The sequence below is a fragment of the Nanorana parkeri genome, unplaced genomic scaffold (genome assembly GCF_000935625.1).
Source record: "Nanorana parkeri isolate BGI_ZX_2015 unplaced genomic scaffold, ASM93562v1 scaffold1130, whole genome shotgun sequence".
NCBI lineage: Eukaryota > Metazoa > Chordata > Amphibia > Anura > Dicroglossidae > Nanorana > Nanorana parkeri.
In genome coordinates, this window is record NW_017307398.1 from 62890 (window position 1) to 83763 (window position 20874).

The 20874-nt window shown below is 40.6% G+C and overlaps 1 protein-coding gene across 1 annotated transcript; it reads right to left on the reverse strand.

The window, feature by feature from the left end:
- Window positions 1-1286: 1286 nt before the first annotated feature.
- LOC108796550 (heparan-sulfate 6-O-sulfotransferase 3-like) lies at window positions 1287-1922 on the reverse strand. Its single transcript, XM_018568044.1, has 2 exons — window positions 1893-1922; window positions 1287-1862 (listed from the first exon to the last, which is right to left on the reverse strand). Exon 2 carries the CDS (start codon window positions 1854-1856, stop codon window positions 1287-1289), a length of 570 nt encoding a protein of 189 aa, XP_018423546.1. The 5' UTR covers window positions 1857-1862; window positions 1893-1922.
- Between the last annotated feature and the right edge of the window lie 18952 nt (window positions 1923-20874).

Sequence of the window (20874 nt, forward strand, 5' to 3'; positions counted from 1 at the left end):
ACCCTAAGTCTCTTGTGATTTGTAAAGCTCAGCAGTCAGAACAATGAAAAACACAAAACAAGCATAATGTTATAGATGGGCTAAGTTAGCCTGCGTCCTTTCATAACCTGAGCGTGCTTGTATGAATGCAGTACAGCACAGACCCCTATACAAGTGGAAGAACACACTGGCTGTCCATGGTGCTGAAATCTGAGGCTGCCTACTGAGAACACATCGTCTGTCCATGGTGCTGAAATTGGAGGCTGCCTTCTAAGAACACAGCAACTGTTTACGCGCTGAAATATGCATCAAGTAGAAGAACACATTGGCTGTCCATGGAGCTGAAATCTTAAGCTGCCTACTAAGAACACATCGGTTGTCCATGGGGCTGAAATCTGAGCTTGCCTACTAAGAGCACAATCACATGGGCTGTCCATGGAGCTGAAATCTTAAGCTGCCTACTAAGAACACATTGGTCGTCCATGGAGCTGAAATCTGAGCTTGCCTACTAAGAACACATGGGCTGCCTATGGTTCTGAAATCTGCGGCTCCCTACTAAGAACACATCAACTGTCTATGGTGCTGAAATTTGGGGCTGCCTACTAAGAATATATGGACTGTCTATGGTTCTGAAATCTGAGGCTCCCTACTAAGGACACATGAACTGTCTGTGGTGCTGAAGTCTGAGGCTGCCTATTAAGAATACATGGGCTGTCTATGGTTCTGAAATCTGAGGCTCCCTACTAAGAACACATGGACTGTCTATGGTTCTGAAATCTGTGTCTCCCTACTAAGAACACATGGGCTGTCCATGACTCTGAAATCTGAGGCAGCCTACTAAGAATACATGGCTGCCTACTAAGAATAAATGTCTAAGGTTCTGAAATCTGAGGCTGCCTACTAAGAATACAGCAACGATGTATGGTGCTGAAATCAAAGGCTGCCTCGTAAGAACACACAGAAGCTCTCTGGTTCATTTTTAGATCCACTGCATACCTCTACACATACTTTAGAGAGTCCAAGGTAACCTTGCTTAGTAAAACAAATAGTGCAGGATCTCATTAATATACATTGGAAGATAACGTGCTGTACATACAACGCCGGGTACATAATTTGTACTTGAGTGTACACTGGTGATTTAATTACGTTTCTGTACACAACATTAAACATAGATCTGGTTGTCTTCCAATGTACATCAATGTGATCTTGCAATATTTCTATGTCAGGTCAATTAATGAATTAACCCTGGCATCCCCAACAAGCAGATGTACCCTATTGCACCTGGATGTATAGGATGTATCTGTGTGCTAGCAGGACACTGACCTGTGGTTTTTCTGGCTGTCCTTTTTCTCCATGATTGCCGGTACACAGTTGGTGAGCTCGGTCCAGTCTGCATGCAAGCCACAACTCCAGCCGGTAGAGAAGCGAGAAAATAACCAAGTCTCCTTCCTCCCAGGACGGTGACAGGTGCACTTTTTCTGTCCTGGCTTACAGTCACAGGGCTGTTCCAAACGGATATTCCTGACCAAGTGCCTCCCAAAAGTAGTGCCTCCTGTCTTCTGGATGTGGAGGAACACTATAACATCGTCCCCCTTGATGTTAAAATCCACAAACCTGTAAAGGTCTTTGGCCATGAAGCTGAAGGTCGGCTGGAATTTGGGGGGGATGTTATCTTCTGGAAGTTCACTCTCATCTTCGTCACTCTGCCACTGAGCCTCTGCCATAGCTGGCAGCTCAGCGGACTGGTCCCTCGCAGGGTCCCCTGCCCTGAAATGCCAGGAGCCGGTCCCAGCTGGGCAGACGTACTGGTAGACAATCATGACAAAGAGGACAGCTAGAACCGGCGCCAGGATCAACTTGTTGGCTCTGTCATCCATGATCCCAGAGAAGCTTTTTTCATGAACGCTCATAGAGGAGAATGAATGCACCTTTATTCTGTTGGCTGACATCAAGTCACATAAGTCAGCTTGGCTTTCAATGTCAGGGTGATGTGTTGGTTGTTCCTTGTACCCATTTCCAGAGGAAATGCTCTAGCCCAGACTGCGTGGCACGCATTGGTTGCTTTGCTAAGGGGGAGAGCAGGTGCTGCGATGTAGAGAACTAAGTTCAATGCGGTACACAAGTTACAAGTGTGTGGAGGACACGTGAAGGTGCCAGGAGCCGGCCATACGGCAGCATTCCTCAGCTCGCTCCTCTCACCGCCAGCACAAGGAAATCCTCACGCCTTCTGCTCAACGGGATGGGAGCTGGATGCTGGAATTTCTCATTCACACCAAGCCAATGGCAGAGCAGCGTCTCCGTGCTGGCAGCCAATCGCCGGCTTCTATTGAGAATAAACCAGACGGGACAGTGGACCAATGGAAAAGGTAAACGGGGAGTAGATGGACTCCTACACTGCAGACAGCGGAGGTAAGCCAATGAGAAAAGCAATGACTACTGATGGGGGGGTGCGAAGTCTGGGAAGAGCCAATACGGCAAGGATCTGGCACAGCTGTTATGTGGGAAGGAAGACATCCCCGGCATACCTTTACATGTGCTTCTCCCAGTCCTCCGCTGCACTGCAGACTTCTCTGTGTGCTGATGAGCAGTTACTCAGAGTAAACCTCTTATCTGTAAAATAAGGGGGGGGGGGCACCTTCTAAATATTATAGGGGGGGGGGGCCTTCTAGATATGATACTGAGCTGACACAGAACATGGATGCAGATCAGGACAATTAAAGTCCAGCTCCACTTTTGTTGAGGAAAAAAAACAATCCCTTCATTAAGATCAATGTACATTGTTAGGATTTTAAAGGGGAACTCCAGGAATGTACATAGTAAAAGCAGAACAAAGCTCTGAACAAAAGCCTTTTAACCCTTGCAGAGAAGGTACCCACGCACTGCAAGGATTAAAGAGGAACTTCACCCATATCTTCAAAAATGACAACAAATGCACCTTTAGAAATGTTTAGTAATTACAATCTACACACACATACTTCTTTTTTTATTGAATATATATTTATGAAATTATTTGAATGACAAATATACATGTATACATATACATTTAAATACATGAAAGTACTTACATTAAACATAAACACTCATTCAATTACATATTATTTAATATTTCCCCTTCCTTATTTTCCCAAACATTCCATCTGTAAGAGATCACCTTAATCTTACACACACATACTTCTAGATAATTGCCGGCTTTGTATTCTCTGCATACCTTAAAGTGACATTAAAGGACAGTTCCACCGCTCCCCCCCTCCCCCCATGCTAATGTAAGGACTTACCTTAAATTATGCCTCCCTCATCCGATCATCTTCTTTCCCTTAGTTTCAGGAGTCCCTCCAGCGCTGGTGCCGGTCTCTGATCCAGCGCTGACTCTTCTGTCTTAACTGTCACTTCCTGTCCCACAGAGTCTGTGCGGGTACCTGCTGCTGCATCAACTTACCCTGTGTCTCTCCTGTCTCCCAGCTGAAGATCTGAACTGCACAAGCACCCTCTCCAAGATCCTTTGCAGCCGCCCAAGAATCTTCAAATCGGTGGACAGGAGCGCGGCGGAGACACAGGTAAGTTTTAACCCTTTTGAAAAGTTTTCTTTTTTTTTTTATGTTTTTGCATATATCTACTGCTTTCTAGCAGTAGATATATGCAAAAACACGCAAGGGTTTAGTAACCCTTTAATTTTCTTTTCCTCCCCATTCTTCTGACAGTGGCCATTTTTACTAAGGGCATATTATTATATCTCACTTTACTCCCTGGAACTCTGGTACATGTGACCATACACATCATCTCAGGGGCGGAAAATGCCTTTCCCTGAGATCTGAGATTACAGAGAAGATTCCCCAGCAATGTTCTGCGGATGTAACCTTCCCAAGATGCAATGCTTGGGCACGATTACATTATTTGTGCCAAAGTGAACCAGGAAAGGCGAAAAAAATAAGTTGTAAGTAAAATACAAATATGTTTAACTAATGAATGTAAGATGAGTTCATATAAGCATAAAGAGCTGTATGCTGATGGGGGTAAAGGTCCCCTTTAAGTGCTCAGTTATGCTAACCCAAACCTTGGAGCTGGATAGCTGCATTCTTAAGTCCTTTACACTGTATATAAAACTTGATGACTCACAGACCTTAGAAGGGGACAGAGGCTCCAGGGACAAGCCTCCGAGGATTGGGTGAGGATAACTTTTTTTTTTAGCACCTAGACATAAACAAGCACTTAACCTTGCAGCGCCGGATAGCCCCACTTGAAGAGTTAAGATCACTTTTGCTTAAGGTTCTGCTTTAAAGGAGAAGTATTCGCAGAGTAAAATGTACTCTACCCAATACTTAGAGCCAGCATATGATACTTGAGTGTCACATACTGGCTCTATACTGTACATTGAGATGCTGATTGCAGCTCATTCCCCAGCAAGAGAAGCAGGGGAAGAAGCTGATCAAGCACAATGTGCTAGGAAAAGCAAGCAGCTAAGTCAGTCTACACCGCTAGTCACATGCAATGTATTACACCAGCCAATCAGAATACATTTTTATTGATTCAATTTCAGGTATATACAGTGAGGGGAATTTATCAAAACTGGAGCAGACAAAATTTGGAGCAGTTGCCCATGGTAACCAATCAGCATCTCTCTTCAGGTTGCTCAGGTAACATTTGAAAATGAGAAGAGAAGCTGAATAGTTGCACTGCAAATCTGCTCCAGATTGTGTCTGCTCCAGATTTGATAAGTTACCCCCAGTATGTTTGATAACCAAGGGACATAATTATCAGCAGCGAATGTGCCTTTCACCAAACATTCACTGATGGTGAATCCACCACTGACATTTGAAACACATTCATGTGGAAGATTAACCTGCAGTGAATGCCACCTTCACTGCTTTATAAATATGCCACAGTCTTTTTATAAATGAGCACAATATCTACTTGGTAAACAAGCAAGTTATCTCAGTATAAAGGCACAATCCACCTCTACATAGAGAAGTTATACACAAGCAAATTACAATCCTTACAGCCCGAAGTCACACCTTGTGTTCACCTAAAAACAGTGACTACAAACAGCACAGAGGGGAGATAGATGTTGCTTGATCAATGACAAGGTCACACAACACAAAGCAGATGGGTCCTTCTCCTCTTACCTCTCCCATTCAAAGTTTTAAAAATGGTTGTGGAGGGCAACACCATGGATCTGCCCTTCCCTGCAGTGGCCTGTGGAAACCCATGTTTTTTCATAAAGTTTGACAAAAGTAGGAAGGTGAAAAGTAGGAAGGTCAGAATAGGGTTGCCACCTTTTCTTCAAGCGTAACCCGAACACTCTAGCGACATGCTGATATTTTTTTGGGAGAATGAGTTGTGGCTCATTCATATGTAAATAGTGCCACCCATTCATATTTAAATATCACAGTTGAGTTGGTACCGGTCCGTGGATCAAATGGTACCGGGCCGCCAAAGGAACATTAACTGCCTCCGGGCTGGCCGTAGTAGAAAAACGGCCGGCCCGGAGCTCTCTAGATCTGAGTGGGCGTCTTTAGACGTCCGCTCAGACACGCCCCCTCGCGCGAGAGGGAAATTGCCATTTTTTAAAAATAGGCAGCGATGCCTGTTACCATACAAGCAATCTGCCGGCTTTAGAGCCGGTGGATCGCGTGTATGGGGTGCCGATCGGTGTGCTGTTACATATCGCCGCGAACGTCGGAGTGAGAGCAATAAGTCTAGGGCCATCAATCACTGATGACACTAAACTGATGAGCGGTAAAAGCTTTTAAAGTGTCGCCTATGTCCAATTTTGGGTATGGTAGTTTTATGCGATTTCGCGGGTGCGCGCAATTTTAAAGCTTGACATGTTTGGTGTCTATTTACCCGACGTTACCCAATATTTTATATTTTACCAAAAAACTGGTAATAATAAATGTTTCCTAACATAATGTAAAAAAATACTTTTTTTTTTTCAAATTTTTCTGTAATTTTTCCTAATTATAATAAAAAATAAAACCCCCAGTGGTGTTTAAATACCACCAACATAAAGCTCTATCTGTCCCCAAAAAATGGTATAAAATTAATTTCAGTACAGCGTTGCATGACGGAATAAATGTCAGTCAAAGTACTGCAGCGCTGAACACTGAAAAATGGCCTGGCCAGGAAGGGGGTCTAAACACCTGGTCTTGAAGTGGTTAAATTATTTCCATTTTATTTACTGTGGTGTATTTCTCTCGGGTTTGTCCGACTTTCCAGGACGAGAGGTTAACCGGGAGAGACGTCACCTAAAGCCGCACCAATACCGCGCATGCGCAAAATATCGTGATATCGGGGCGGTTTTAGGTGACGTCTGGAGCTGAGCGGCTGCAAGCGGCAGTGGCGTTGTAGCTTTGGTAAAGAGAAGGTGTGTATCGCTCTTCTCTCTGTTCACCGGTACTTTCTCATGTTTAACAGTGCTTGGTGTACGTGTATATTGTGTTTGCTCAAATTTAACCCACAAATTAGCCCACGTTCTAGTGAGTTAAAATGTTAAATCACTTTATATTTATTTTTTGGTGTAACTGTATTTTATTTTTAAGGCATGTTTAAATACAATTAAATTTAAAACGTTGACCGGTCCGCGGCGATAAAAAGGTTGGGGAGCACTGCAATAGGGGGCCAGTAGCCCCTATCTTAATTTTGGTTCTCCCTGTCTGCCTGACATCTTGTGTCTGGGTTTCTGCTGCCATGAAACCCGGACACAGCATTCAAAACCCGGACTGTCCGGGTGAATACTGGACAGCTGACAACCCTAGATAAGAACATTTTGGAATGCTTGTCCACGGCAATGGTGAAAACATTTACAGTATTTAGATCTTATCTTTGCATTCTTGTGAGAACTAGTGGAGCGTGGTTTTTACATCTGCAGGATTTAACAGATTCCATGGAGGAGGAAGGATGAATCTCTTTATACCTACAAAACAGGGCTGTTTGGGGAATGCAGGGCTGAGTGTATTTGTAGTGCACTTGTGTTACATTGGGGAGTTTAATGAATTAAAGGCCATGCGTGTTTAAAGCTGAACTCCAGGCACACAGCTAAATAACCAGAAAATATACATATACAGTATGGGAGCTGCTTTACCTGCCAAGACATTTTTTCCTGCCTATCTATTCCTGAGATTGTGAGGGTTTGTTGGACAATGCTGGCCATTGAACCTCCTGCTTTGTAAAGCTTCCCCTTTCCTCTGTGCTAGGAAGACAGCCTGAAAAGTTATTTGTTGTTCTTTTCTCTTGCTTGTTGTACAATCCCAGCCTGGTCTTCTTTATGGCACTTTCCTCTCTATTTAACTACTTCCTGCTTCATGTTCCATATCTAAGCTTGTGTCATGTATCTGGCTGGAGATCGAGCTGAGCAGGGGAGAGCTACCTTTGCAAACCTTGTCCAACTCTCCTGAAGGTGATGACAGGTAGAGTGAGGATGCAGGAATGTACAAGTGACTGGGATACAGGTCTGACAAAGTCCATGCAGACACTGGAGTGCGTAGAGCAGGTGACAGCAGCTGCAGGATCTAGAAGGTCCACTGGACGTAGTAGTAGAGAGCTAGAATATGCAGCAGGTATGAAGTCAGGTTAACAGGACAAGGGCAGTGTCATCTGGATGGAGCAGTGTCAAAACTGGTAATTAAGATCAGGGTCAAGGTCACAAGCCGAGATCATACACAGAAGAGCAGAGGTGAGGTACTAAATCATGGGAAGCGGGGGCGGGGTCACAAGCCAGGATTGTCTTTCAGGAAGCAAGTGGCAGATCAGATCAGGGGGATAAAAGGAATGAGCTAAAGACCAGTCAGCAATTAACTAAGGGTCTGTGGTGGTTTAAATAGGCAGACTGGTGCCAATGAGCACTCCTGTACGTGTGCACGTCTGTCTGCCCACATGCATACACAGTAAAGCTAACCCTTGTGTGCAGGAGCACTAGTGCACACTTTTTCATGCACAAATGCCAGCTAAAGCACCTTTGCCCATTATATTATACATGGGACCATGTGTAATGGAATGCACACAAGTTTGCACTCGAGACAGTTTCCTGGTGAATACTGGCCAATCTTTACAGCTTAGCTCTGTTTATAACCTTGCAAAAGCCTTGTACTACTGATGATATTTATCCATGTACCGACCGTGGCCTGTGACCTCCACCTGAACCTTCTCTGCCTGCCTCGATCCCTGCCTGGACACTAACTATGAATTTGCCCTTTGACTAGAACATGACTCAGCTTCACAGTAGAGCGCTATTTAATCTTCAGTATATGCTTGTGGGTCCGCATCCTATTTTTGAGGTTTTGCTACGCTAAGCATGACAGAGATTTACACAGCTTGGCACACAGCCCTGTCTAGCAAGGCAGAGGACCTGCTCTTCTTCAGTTTACTAACACAGGTCTTGTCCCTCCCCCAGCCTGTAACTGGACAGTGATAGGAGAAGCAGCAGACTGATTAGCTCATCTGTTTATCCCTCTGTTGTCTCATTGTCACACATTCTGGAGGGTGGCTACTTTTGTTCCCCATGGTCCCTGTGTGTGTTGTAAAACAGCCACCACTCCAAGCTCACGCCCTTGATGGACTACAGTCTTACATTTAGTTAGCTAATTTGTATTGAGATTGTAGTCCATCACAGGAGTGAGCTTGGGGCGGTAGCATTTCCTCAGTCTCCACTTCCCCGGTGATAATATACAATGAAAGTCTGCAGCATTGGGCCAATCTATGTTAGATATTTGTGAACATAGCCAAGAACTGCACATGCACCAAGATTTACATGGCTGTGTCATCTCCAACCAGCAATAGTAGATACTGACCCAGGAGGACGCCTGAACAACGAAGGCACCAGCCCTCAGGATAAAAAAAAGCAGACAATGGCATTGCCATGGGAAGGACTGTGATTTGTGTGAGAGGTAATAAATACTGGTAAGTGTTGCACTTGCACAGTACTTAGGATGCATCTGATCTAGGTCTGACACTAGGTTCATTTGAAGCAGTTTCCCTTTAGCCCTGTAACACAACATCAAGACTTAACGGAATAAACCAGTCTGCATTTTACAAACTAACTTATTAAAGTGTGTTAAAAAAATAAAATGCACCAAGCATCAGTGATAATTATTGGTTCTAACCAGAGTACTTATATAACTTAAAAAATTACATGAGTAATCTGGTCATAAACAATAAAGGAAATAGAAAGCAAAGCCTCACAGAGGACTTAAAAAGTCAGTTCCATACATAACTCTCCAAATAATAAGGAGAAACAGTTGTACTTTTAAAACTGTCATCGTAATGTATTTCTTAAACAAGAACATCTCAAAGAAAAGATACTTAACAAGTTCTTTATCAGGAGTGCCTTTTTTTGTCAAATGACTCGTCAAGAGAGGGTAAAGATCATATAGATACAGAGAATGACTCAAATACAAAATGCCAAACCAGTAGACGCTTCCTCAGCCTGGAGCAACGTTTGATTTCTGTTTGTACTTCTTGTTCTTGGTGTACAGCATCAATTCACAGCTCTACGGATGATTTTTTGTGGCAGACGCTACAAGTTCCATGAAATGTTCTTGAGAACAAGGACATGCACATAGTAACATATAATAATTCTGCAAAGAGATTCATCAGTTTCAGGTCTTGTTAGTGTGTTATCAAATATTACTATGAATTGTATTTAAACAGTCACATATTATGATGATATCATAAACAATAAAGGAAATAGAAAGCAAAGCCTCACAGAGGACTTAAAAAGTCAGTTCCATACATAACTCTCCAAATAATAAGGAGAAACAGTTGTACTTTTAAAACTGTCATCGTAATGTATTTCTTAAACAAGAACATCTCAAAGAAAAGATACTTAACAAGTTCTTTATCAGGAGTGCCTTTTTTTGTCAAATGACTCGTCAAGAGAGGGTAAAGATCATATAGATACAGAGAATGACTCAAATACAAAATGCCAAACCAGTAGACGCTTCCTCAGCCTGGAGCAACGTTTGATTTCTGTTTGTACTTCTTGTTCTTGGTGTACAGCATCAATTCACAGCTCTACGGATGATTTTTTGTGGCAGACGCTACAAGTTCCATGAAATGTTCTTGAGAACAAGGACATGCACATAGTAACATATAATAATTCTGCAAAGAGATTCATCAGTTTCAGGTCTTGTTAGTGTGTTATCAAATATTACTATGAATTGTATTTAAACAGTCACATATTATTATGATAATATTATTATTTTTTATTATTATTATATTATTTGTTATATATTTTACATTGAATCCACTTCTCTGTATTTCAGTACATTGGTTACTACTTGAGATACTGTTAGTAGCTGTAATATGGCATCAGCTTATTTAAGATGTGCTGACAAAGGGTTGTTCTATATCTGGATGTCCTGATATACATTAATGCCATCAAGTGTTATGGAGAGCAAGCACTGGCATTTTAGCTAAGTATGTGCTACACAAGTTTCCTTAAGTTAAATATATAGAGATTGTATAGCCCACCTCCAGCCCAACCGCAGTGACCTCAATAAGATCCTGTCCCGATGGCACCCCGTCATTAAGACATACAGACTGCCATCTGGATAGGAAGTGAAGGAAGATTTCCCCAATGGGGACACTATCAGAAACTGAAATACAACTCACATGTTTTAAATTTTCACCACCGTACTAAAAAAGGGTGTTTTAATTGCTGTTTGTGTCTTCATTGGAGAGATCTCCCTTTAGTTCCTGTACAGTGGTAGGCAAGCAGGAAGGAAAGGCAAATCTTCCCTACCAGGACAGAGATGGCAATTACATTTTAAACTTCTGCATTTTCCTAAGTATATTCAAAACATTTTTTTAAATGGGCTGCAGTTTCACTTTTTTTTTTTTTTTTAGAAAAAAATGAATTGAAAGATATGATGATGAACATTGCCTTGTTGTTATTGAGATATTGTATGTGTATTTAAAGCTAAATTCTAGACACAAATAAATGCAGCTCTCTAATAATTAATACATCAGTTAGGACCAATTCACAACAGCAGCTGCTGTACAATGCACAGCTGCTGGTGTGCATTGCCAGGGCATCGCACTGTTTATTTTTTTGTCAGAACTTTATTGAAAAGTCATCAGTGACATTTCATTAAGTTCTATTGGCATAGCAAAAAAACAGTACTTTCCATAAGCAAACACCACCACAACATAGTGGTGTGAACTGAGCTCATTCAAAACAAGGCAAATTGCCTTGTCTAGTGTTGGGGATGCACTGTAAAAAGCAGCCAAAGCAGCCCCAGTGCATCTGGTGTGAATCCAGCCAAAATTTATTTTTTAATCAATGCAGCGTAAGTACATGAATTTGACGTGGTATCAGAGAGGGGAGGGATAAGCAGCACAATGAGCCATTCAGGTGTGTTGCTGTGCAAGGAGCATGCCAAAAGGAGAAGAGAGCAGGGTAACAGAGAGATGAGAATCATGAGATCTCCATATGCTGTTACTCCATTCTCTCTCCAGTTGCAGGGAGTGGGTGGGAAGGAGAATTTTAAGTCAAAGTAAAACTGCAGCAGGGAGCCCTACTAGAAAGTGCTGTGCTGTGGGGAAGAGCTCTGTAAATCGCAAGACTAAATGGACAGAAATACAAATCCTTTAGCAGGTAAAAAAGGTCTCATATATGAAATAACAAAAAGAAAGAGTGGCATGAGGCAATATAGACAAAAGAACTTTATTACATCAGACAATATAAAAGCTAAAATGACAATCCTCCTACAAAAATTCTACACATAAAATATGATGACAATTAGCTGAAAAGAACACACATTCCATGCCTGCATATACTCGATGAAACGTAGACATGAAACTTAAACGTAAACGTATTATAGCATATACTTGGAAAGCTTCACACATACAGTAACTGTTGATGAATATGACACAATCTCAATATGTTCAAGTACATCTATTAAAGAAACAGTGGTATGGAGCTCTACTCTCATGCCTCGGTTACCCAGATTAACTTCACACCAAGCTAAATAGTGGGATCCAAATAATTCCAACTCACACATGGAATAATCCAATATGTAGTAATACATAACGGAGCCACAGTTCTTAATGTTTTTTGTGTGAATGCAGTGTGGATTAATAATCAGATTCCAGCACTCAAAGGTAGGTATACTGCAGTGTGGTGCACAAACAAGCCAGTAGTTATAAAAAAAAACAAAAAAAACTTAATCGATTCTAGCAACCTGAAATAAGCCATCACAAATACCCAAGTGTGTATGTCCGTACATCTGGTAGTGTGGATATTATACTAAATATAGCCACTTTGGCTGTTATGACCAGCACCAATGCGCTATACCACATATACAACTTACTGTGATGAGAAGTGTATTGGATTTCAGTAGGCATACACGGCACTACCAGCTATCCCAAACCCAGCAGTTGGACCATACATTCCACGACTCAAATGGCCAATATAAATGTGAAAATGTTCAAACTATCAGTCAGAGTGACTTCTCTGAGGCAGGTAAGCATGTTACTATTTATCCCCACACTGATTCTAAAGACTAATGTTACTCACATGAGCTACTGCTAGTCATGTTTAGGAATATCTGAAGTGGATCAAGTTGGAGTGAGGGACAGAACAGGTAAAACCTTGAATCAGGATGTCATGATATCATGATATAATGGTCCTGGACTCTGCGCCGGGGGCAGGAAAGGGATGAGGCCTGTTGGTAGTACACCAATGTGCTTCATCCACCTTTATATGGACTATACAAAGGTCTGCATTGGGAATCAGTGCGTACTTACCATTAATATGTGCACTGCTCACCGCTATTGTGATACGTCTAATTTATCTTTTTTTTTTAAACTAGTCTCATATATGAAGTCAGCTATAATAAAATGATACATAAATAGACGGTGAGCATGAGCTCAAATTATCAAATCAATGTTCAGTTACTATAATATTAACCACTTAAAAGATAATATGAGTTATACAACAAATTTAACAGTTTTAGCAAGTGAAGCACGTAGAGCAGTAGAGCAGTATCTATCAGCACATGCCGCATAAAATATAAACATGCTTTGCTACCACGCAGCTTATAATGCCCATCGCCCTAGAAACCAGGATATGGATCTGGTATGCACTTTGGGTGCAGGGTGGTGGGTCTGTGATTGGCTGGACATTTATCCCTATGGGCCAACATGTTACAGACCCCAAGTATGAGACCAGAGCTGCTTCCTTGCTGCTAACGCTGAGGATGCCACATGCTAGCTTGTTCTAAACTGGCGTTTATGCTTTACATGTTCTATTCTGGGGATTACCCTGAATCTGTTCATGCTTGAATTGGGAAATGTGTTCTATATACCAGTTAGTCTTTAATCTTTTCAAAGTAGAATTCTGTTGGCTGTGATTTACTGCAAACCTTTTCTATTTGCATTATGCTATTAAATAAAATATGCAGCACTTTAGGGAGATATGTTAACCATTTGTGTGGGTGTATATATGCTTTCATGCACATGTGACTGTGTGTCAAGAACAGAAACCTAGAAATTCACCAAAGAAAATATGTTTGCTGATTTACCCTGTCAGTTTTATTGACAAAGTGCACTTTTCTGTGCTTAATATAATTTAAATGTCAGTTTATTGAAAAAGCACTAATGTGAAGCAGAAACTTTTCAAAATGTCATAGATGTCATAGACATTCAGGCTAGAAAAGAAAAATATGTGGCACATACCTTAGGGGACCTTGAAATGATGAGGGCATCCTCTCTTGCTGCTCCAGTCCAAGAACCCCTGGACAAAGAGTGCCAAGGGTGCCACAAGGTAGCATGACCACTGGAGATGTCGGTATCCATGGAGCAGACGTTCCCCAGACAGAAAGCAGGCAGGAAAGTAGCTCTCTGGTGAGCGAGGTCCAGGAGTAGCCAAGTCAGCAACAGACAGGCAAAGCAGTACTGGAACAGCAGACAAAGGCATAGTCAGGGACAGGCCAGGGTAGATAAATTGCGGAGAGCGGGGTACAAGACAGCAGACAAAAGCATAGTCAAAGAACAGGGCATGGTCACAGAAATAAGGAGCAGCAATCGAGAAGGCCAAGGAACGCTGGGTTGGTAATGGGAGATCAGAATAAAGAATAACGGAAACGGGGAACAACTGAAGATCACTTAGCAATGGAGGCTAAAACTTCTCTTTTAGCCTCCATTGCTAAGTGTACTTTTAGTGCCATGGTTCGCAATGTGCATGTGCGCACGTACGTGTGCACACCATGTGACTTCCATACAGACACGAACGCGTATGCCCAGGGGTACACGGCCATGTACAATTCTATGAGTCAAACTAAGCATGTGCACATGCGTAGGTGCTCGTGCAGAACTTTGTCTTATGGACTGGTTCTGGATTCCGGACAATATGATAATAATAAAAACTGCAATAATGTTAGAACGTTTAAAGGAATCCTGTAATTTGATAAAAACATAGGATGCAACTTACGGTAAATTGTTGGTAGGTGTCTGGCCACCATGCTAGTCTCCTCACTTTCACAGTCACTAACTAAGAAATAAGTCAAAATCGGGAATTTTGATTGTACTTGCTGTATGTTTGTTCTTGGTCTATGATACAGAAAGGAATGAAGAACTAAGCATTTGCTAGTGATGGCAACCCAGCCCACATATTTATTTTATGATACAGTATAATTATACCCAGCTGATAACATAAAACCCTCACATGTGCTTTTCCCAGACCTTTTCCCAGACAATTCAGAATTACACATGTGCACAACATAAAAGGGGAAGCAGCCTAAAAGTTTAGGAATGTTTAATCCTATTTTCAATCGTATTTGTTTGGCCAGACGGCATTTATAATGTTATCTCACTGCAACTAGTCAGTGTAAAAATGCATAGAGAACCTGCATTTTGATACTGTACTCTACTGAATCCCATTGACTTGAAGTGACACTAAACTCAGGAGTGAAATCTTAAAAATGCATTCAAGTACCTTAACTAGTAACAAAAATGTATCTTATTTGTGTATCACTCGGCTGTAGATCCTCAAATCATCTCTGAATTGGTGCTGACACTGTCCTTCCTTCTGGAGGGTGGCCAATTTTGTTCCCCATGGTCCTCACTCCCAGGATAGACTACAATATCATGTTTAGTTTACTCATTTGTTTCAAGATTGGAGTCCATCACAGGACAAGCTTGGAGCTGTGGCTGCTTTACAACACTTTTCATGTGGAAAAAAAGTAGCCACCGTCCAGAAGGAACAACAGTGTCAGCACCAATTCAGAGATGATTTGATGATCTACAGCTGAGTGATACACAATTAAGATACATTTTTGTTAATAGTTAAGGTACTTGAATGCATACTTACGATTTAATTCCTGAGTTTAGTGTCACTTTAACTCTAACTTTATCTCAGTACACATCCAGAAGTAGCCTCTACTACGTTAAAGGGGTTCTAAACCCTCCGGGGTTTTTTTGCTTATATCTACTGCTAGTAAGCAGTAGATATAGGCAAGAAGTGTAAAAAAAAAAAAAAAAAATTATTGAAATCATTTTAAACTTACCTCGTTATCGCTGCTCGCTCCCGCGCCGAGAATCAGGAACTGCTCGTACGGCCGCAAAGGATCTTGGGGCGGGCACATGCGCAGTTCCGATTCTCGTCCGGGAGACGAGCAGTGACGCAAGGTAAGTCTATGGACGCGTGCACCCGCATGCAGACACCACTGGATCGGAGGGACAGAGCAGTCAGCGCTGGATCGGAGTGACGTTGCACCGCTGGAGGGACACATGAAAACATGGGGAAAGAAGAGGAAGACCAGAATAAGAGACATCATTTAAAGTAAGTGCTAACATTTACATGGGGGGAGGGAAAAATGTTTTGCCTTTATGATCACTTTAAGTTCCTCTATATGCAATCTTGGAATAAGAAAGCCTTAATGCAGGCAGATGGCAACCAGATCTTCTTCCACACTTAGAATTGGAAGTAAATGGTAAATGTTCATCCTCTAACTACTATAGTTTCTCCCTGTATTTTTAAAAAACATATACATTTCAATCTTCTATTATTCCGACTTTAGTTTTGATATTTAATATGCAGATACTCATTCCTTCAACCTTCTAGAAACTGATGCCATAGCTAAGACCATTTAGCCATTTAAATTTTTTGCATTAGCAAAGATGTATTAAACTGTGCTAATGCACATTAGCAAAATGGTTGAACAGTTACAGCTATCTGAGTGCTGCAGCAAAACAGCCAGCCGTTTTACCATAATAGCAACATTTGTTTTCAACAGTTTACTTGAAATTGCTACATCAATATTGACAACAGCATGCTAAAAGATCCAGTAGCCGCCTTTACTTTATAGGACATTTTTCTAGAATCTCCACATTTGTCTGCATACGCAACATCATTTTGACGCAACAAATTTTTTTTAATATTTTACGTTTTGTTTTTTTTCATAAACGAATTTCATCCGAAACTAATTTAATTTCGGACCCGAAAAACGAAACTAAACAAATTTATTTTTTTGTTTCAAAACTAAACTAAACTAAACAAATTTTTTGCTGGTGCACATGTCTAGATTTTAATATAAAATGAAAAACATTTTTTGCTGAAATAACGCTGATGTAAATGTTCCAATTACATGGTAAAAGCTATGACCACATTTTGTACTTGAATTAAGGGTTGTACTGTATTGTAGTTGCCCCTTACCACATCAAGAGATTTTACTCTTCACTTCATCAGTAACTCTGACTGAGACAACCTGCTGAGAGCAAATGGATGGAGCTGACCTGAAAGTTCTCTTTTCTTTTAAAGTAACTAAACATAAAGATATATAAGTGATAGGGCTATAGAGTTCATCTCCGTGTATAATGTACACCTTCTATTACATTCACTAAACTATTCCAAGAAAAACCTAGACCATTAGCTATGACAGAAGGATGCAAATGGAAGTTTCAAATACATCATTAGTTGTTTATAGTAATAGTAATCATATTGAGATTGGTAACACTACTCGAAATCTCATACTCGGTGAGCAGTAACGTAAGAACAACTATTGAGAAAAGGAAGTTAAGAAAAATAATAATAATAAATGTAATTCACAAAATTCCCAGACTTACACATAAAAGCCCCCAAAGTCCCAAAAATACACACTTACTCTGCTTATTGCTAAGGCTAGTACTTACCACTAGGAGCCAGATTTGGATAGTACATTATAATAAAACAATATTTCATTAATGGGATAGCAAAAATATTTCACTTGATTCCAAATAAGTTAGTGTGCCATAGATAGAAATGCATTAGAATGTAATTTTTATCGGCTTAATTTCCCTCCCTGACATCCCCATGTTTTTATATTACTCTCATGCTTTTTCAATTTACACCTCGATGGTTTTTGAGCCCTTTTGCTTTTAATTGCTTCTTAGATATTCTTAATATCTATGTTTTTCTGTGTTGCACTTTTTATTTTCAGTTACCTCATTTGAAATGCAAGTAAGAAAACAAAAAACCTGATCTCTGGGTTGTATATTTATTACTATTACTTTGCATGTTTGGTTAGCACTTCATGTACAGCTTTACAGTACTGCAATAAACATTAGAAATTATTTAATAGTCCTAGTGAGATTTACAGATTAATTATGTTCTGAAATGATAACATAGTGACAATATATTAGTATATCTTATTTCTAATCTTGTGAGCAGCTGACGTTCCTGCATATTCCAAATTTAATAAAGCTCAATTTAAGGCAGAGATTAAAAAAGCACCAATGAATGCAGTTATGTTTTTATTTTTTAAAGTAATTAAAAGTATTTTAAATACAACTGGTATAAATACCTGAATTTAACTGGATTTCATTCACTTTAAAAGCTGTGCAGCACAGACTGGGAGAGGGAGGGCAGTCACTGGGGCCAGTCATGAGTGCTGAATTTACATCTGCTGACAAGGAAGGCAGGAATATGCAGAGAGATGACCTTATCAGTCAGTCAGGCTGTCACTGTGCAATTCCAGTCCAGATTGGGCCATTGAGGGGACCTAGCTGTCATGAAAAACTGTAGCAGAGAAAAGTCAGATCACTGGGATGGCTAGTGCTGTAAATTTTACGACTGGATGGACAGAAATACAAATCATTTACAGTAGTAGGCAAGACAGCTCCCATATATGAATTTCAATTTGTACTTAGCTAATTGCCTGGAGTTAAAGTGGAAGTAAATCTAAAAAAATCAAAAACTGCTAGAAATTAGAGTTTTTTTGGCATAATAGACACACCAAGTCTCTCCTGCCAAACTTCTAGTAGTTGTATTCTCTTGAGTACAAAGATGGTGCATGTGCTATGCAGTGTACTACCCCAGGGCCTTCCCAGCATCTGCAGTGTGCCATGAATGGAGCCTGGTGCCGAGGCCGATATAGCTCCTGTACACATGTGTAGGAGTGATGTCATCACAGGCAGCCCAATGGTCGGAGAGCACTGCAGTAGACCCAGAAGAAGCAGCAGAGAATACAGTGGATGGAGCAATGGCTGACTGAGTTATCAGTGCTAGAAGAGAGCACATGTTTAAGTGCATACTTGCATATTATTGGAAGAGCCAATAATGGCCACTGTGGACTTTATTTCCTCTTCAAGCTCAAAAATCAGTTTAACAGGTATAGACTTTGCTCCAACTTTTAGGTAAATACTTTGGCAGGATTCTGATGCCATTTTTTTACTATGTGTGTTCCCATGTGCATCAGAATCAATTATATTGTGTTGTGAATATATGTAGATAAAAAATATTACAGCATAACTCCACCTTCACTTGAGGATGTATGAGTTCATATAAAGCATACTTTGGTTCCTGGCCAGTATGTCTATGAGATCGGATGTGAATGTCATACAGGTTAAATGGTTGCAATAGGCTCAGCCTCCATAAGGCTAATTGCATCCCATTGCTGTTGATTAGACATGTAAGCTGCAGAAAAAATTTGGTTCAGTTTGAATATTTTGTTATTTCGGAATTTGGATCCGAAATTCTATTTGGTTTGGGTTTTGGATTCAGACAAAATCTGAATTCCGTAAGTTTTGGATGAGTTTATTTATATTCGTTGCAAATACCACAGAAACCCATATACAGATATTAATACTAGAGCAGAATCTCCTAGACCCAAATGGCATACGGAAATTCAGATCCCGAATGCCATTCGGATCCCGAATGCGTAGGAGCCTCAGCTATAGTATTATATGAATATACAGTATATGGCTCCCATGTTGCCGTAACGAAAATTCGTGTTCAGACCCATTCGGGTGCATTATGCCGAAAAACACATCTGATTGGCCAGAAAAGACACATGCCTGATTCAGTTTCGTTTTCAAACAAAATTCAGAAACAGAATTTCGGATTTAGACACATTCGGATGCATTGGGATTCGGAAATTCGGATGTGTCAGAATGTCTGAATATTGGTAAATCCACCCCAATTTTGATTCTAACTAAATTAATCACATATGTCTACTGTTGATGAGTGATCTGCCCGGCCTTGGCCACCTGGTCTTGTACCCATACTTTTTTGTGTATTCTATGGATGTGTTGTGTATTTGCTCTATCTGTTGCTATCACTTAAAAAAAAACAAAAAAAACAAATGGATTTAGCTTTAGAAACCAGCAAGAGTGTTTCCTCTGACAGTATTAAATAGCTGTTGGCTAACCAATATTCTGGTGTCCAGCACATGTCTGGAAACAAGTACATGATTGAAACCTAATATCTGTTTCATGTATCGGTACAAATTGATTCTTCTTGATGTATCCGTTGTGGCTTTTTTCTTGGATGTTTTCTGATGTTTCCCTTATTAATCAGTCCAGTTATGTCTGTTGGTATGGCTCTATAGTTCCATCCTCAGTGTACGGACATTTTATTTTTTTTAGATCAGAAGACGGGTGATAACATCTGACACAACAAGCATAATTGCATGATCATAAAGCTAAAGAAATCAGGAAACTTTGTGTCTTATTTTACCATATACTCTTTAATGATCTTCTATATGGTAATAATCTCAGATGCAGACAGTAGAAAAGGAAACACAAACATCTGACAGGTTTCACGTCCACAAATTGAAATATTTTGCACTATGTTACAGTAATAAAGAACTATAAATAACTTTAAAAGACACCAAACAATAATTACATTTTTATTTTAGAATAACTACGAAAAGTTTTGCTACAAGTAAAATGAAAATGTTAAATTCTATAATAAAATATACTATTTTGATTACCACTCTTACTTGTGCAGTCCTTGGTTGTGTTCTCAGATATTTAACACAGACCATCTTTCTGCAGTGTCTCTCAAATTTAGATTTTTACAATGTTGCAATCTTAAAGTGACACTAAACTCAGGGGCTAAACCTTAAAAATGCACCTTATTTGTTGTTCACTTGGCTGTAGTGCCTCAAATCACCTCTGAATTGGTGTTGTCACTGTCCTCCCCTCTGGAGGGTGGCTACTTTTGTTGCTCATGGTCCCTGTCTGTTTTATAAAAGTAGTCACCGCTTCAAGATCACTCCCATGATGGACTATAATCTCATGTTTAAATTATTAATTTATATTGAGATTGTAGTTTATCATGGGAGTAAGCCTGGAGCGATGACTACTTTACAACACACACAGGGGGCCATGGGGAACAAAAATAGCCACACTCCAGAAGGTATGACAGTGTTGGCACCAATTTAGAGATGATTTGAGGATCTACAGCCCAATGATACACACATAAGATACATTTTTGTTAATAGTTAAGGTTAGGGATGCACCAATACCGATACAGAGTATTCGTACTCGCCCAAATACTCTGATACTTACCTCCGGAACTTCCGGAGATCTCCCTCTGAACGGCAGTGCTGAGGGAGCATGGAGCCGGCTTCCTTTCCAATCAGGAAGCTGGGCGGTGGGTTATGACCCGCCTCCTGGTTTCCTGATTGGCTAGGAAGCTGG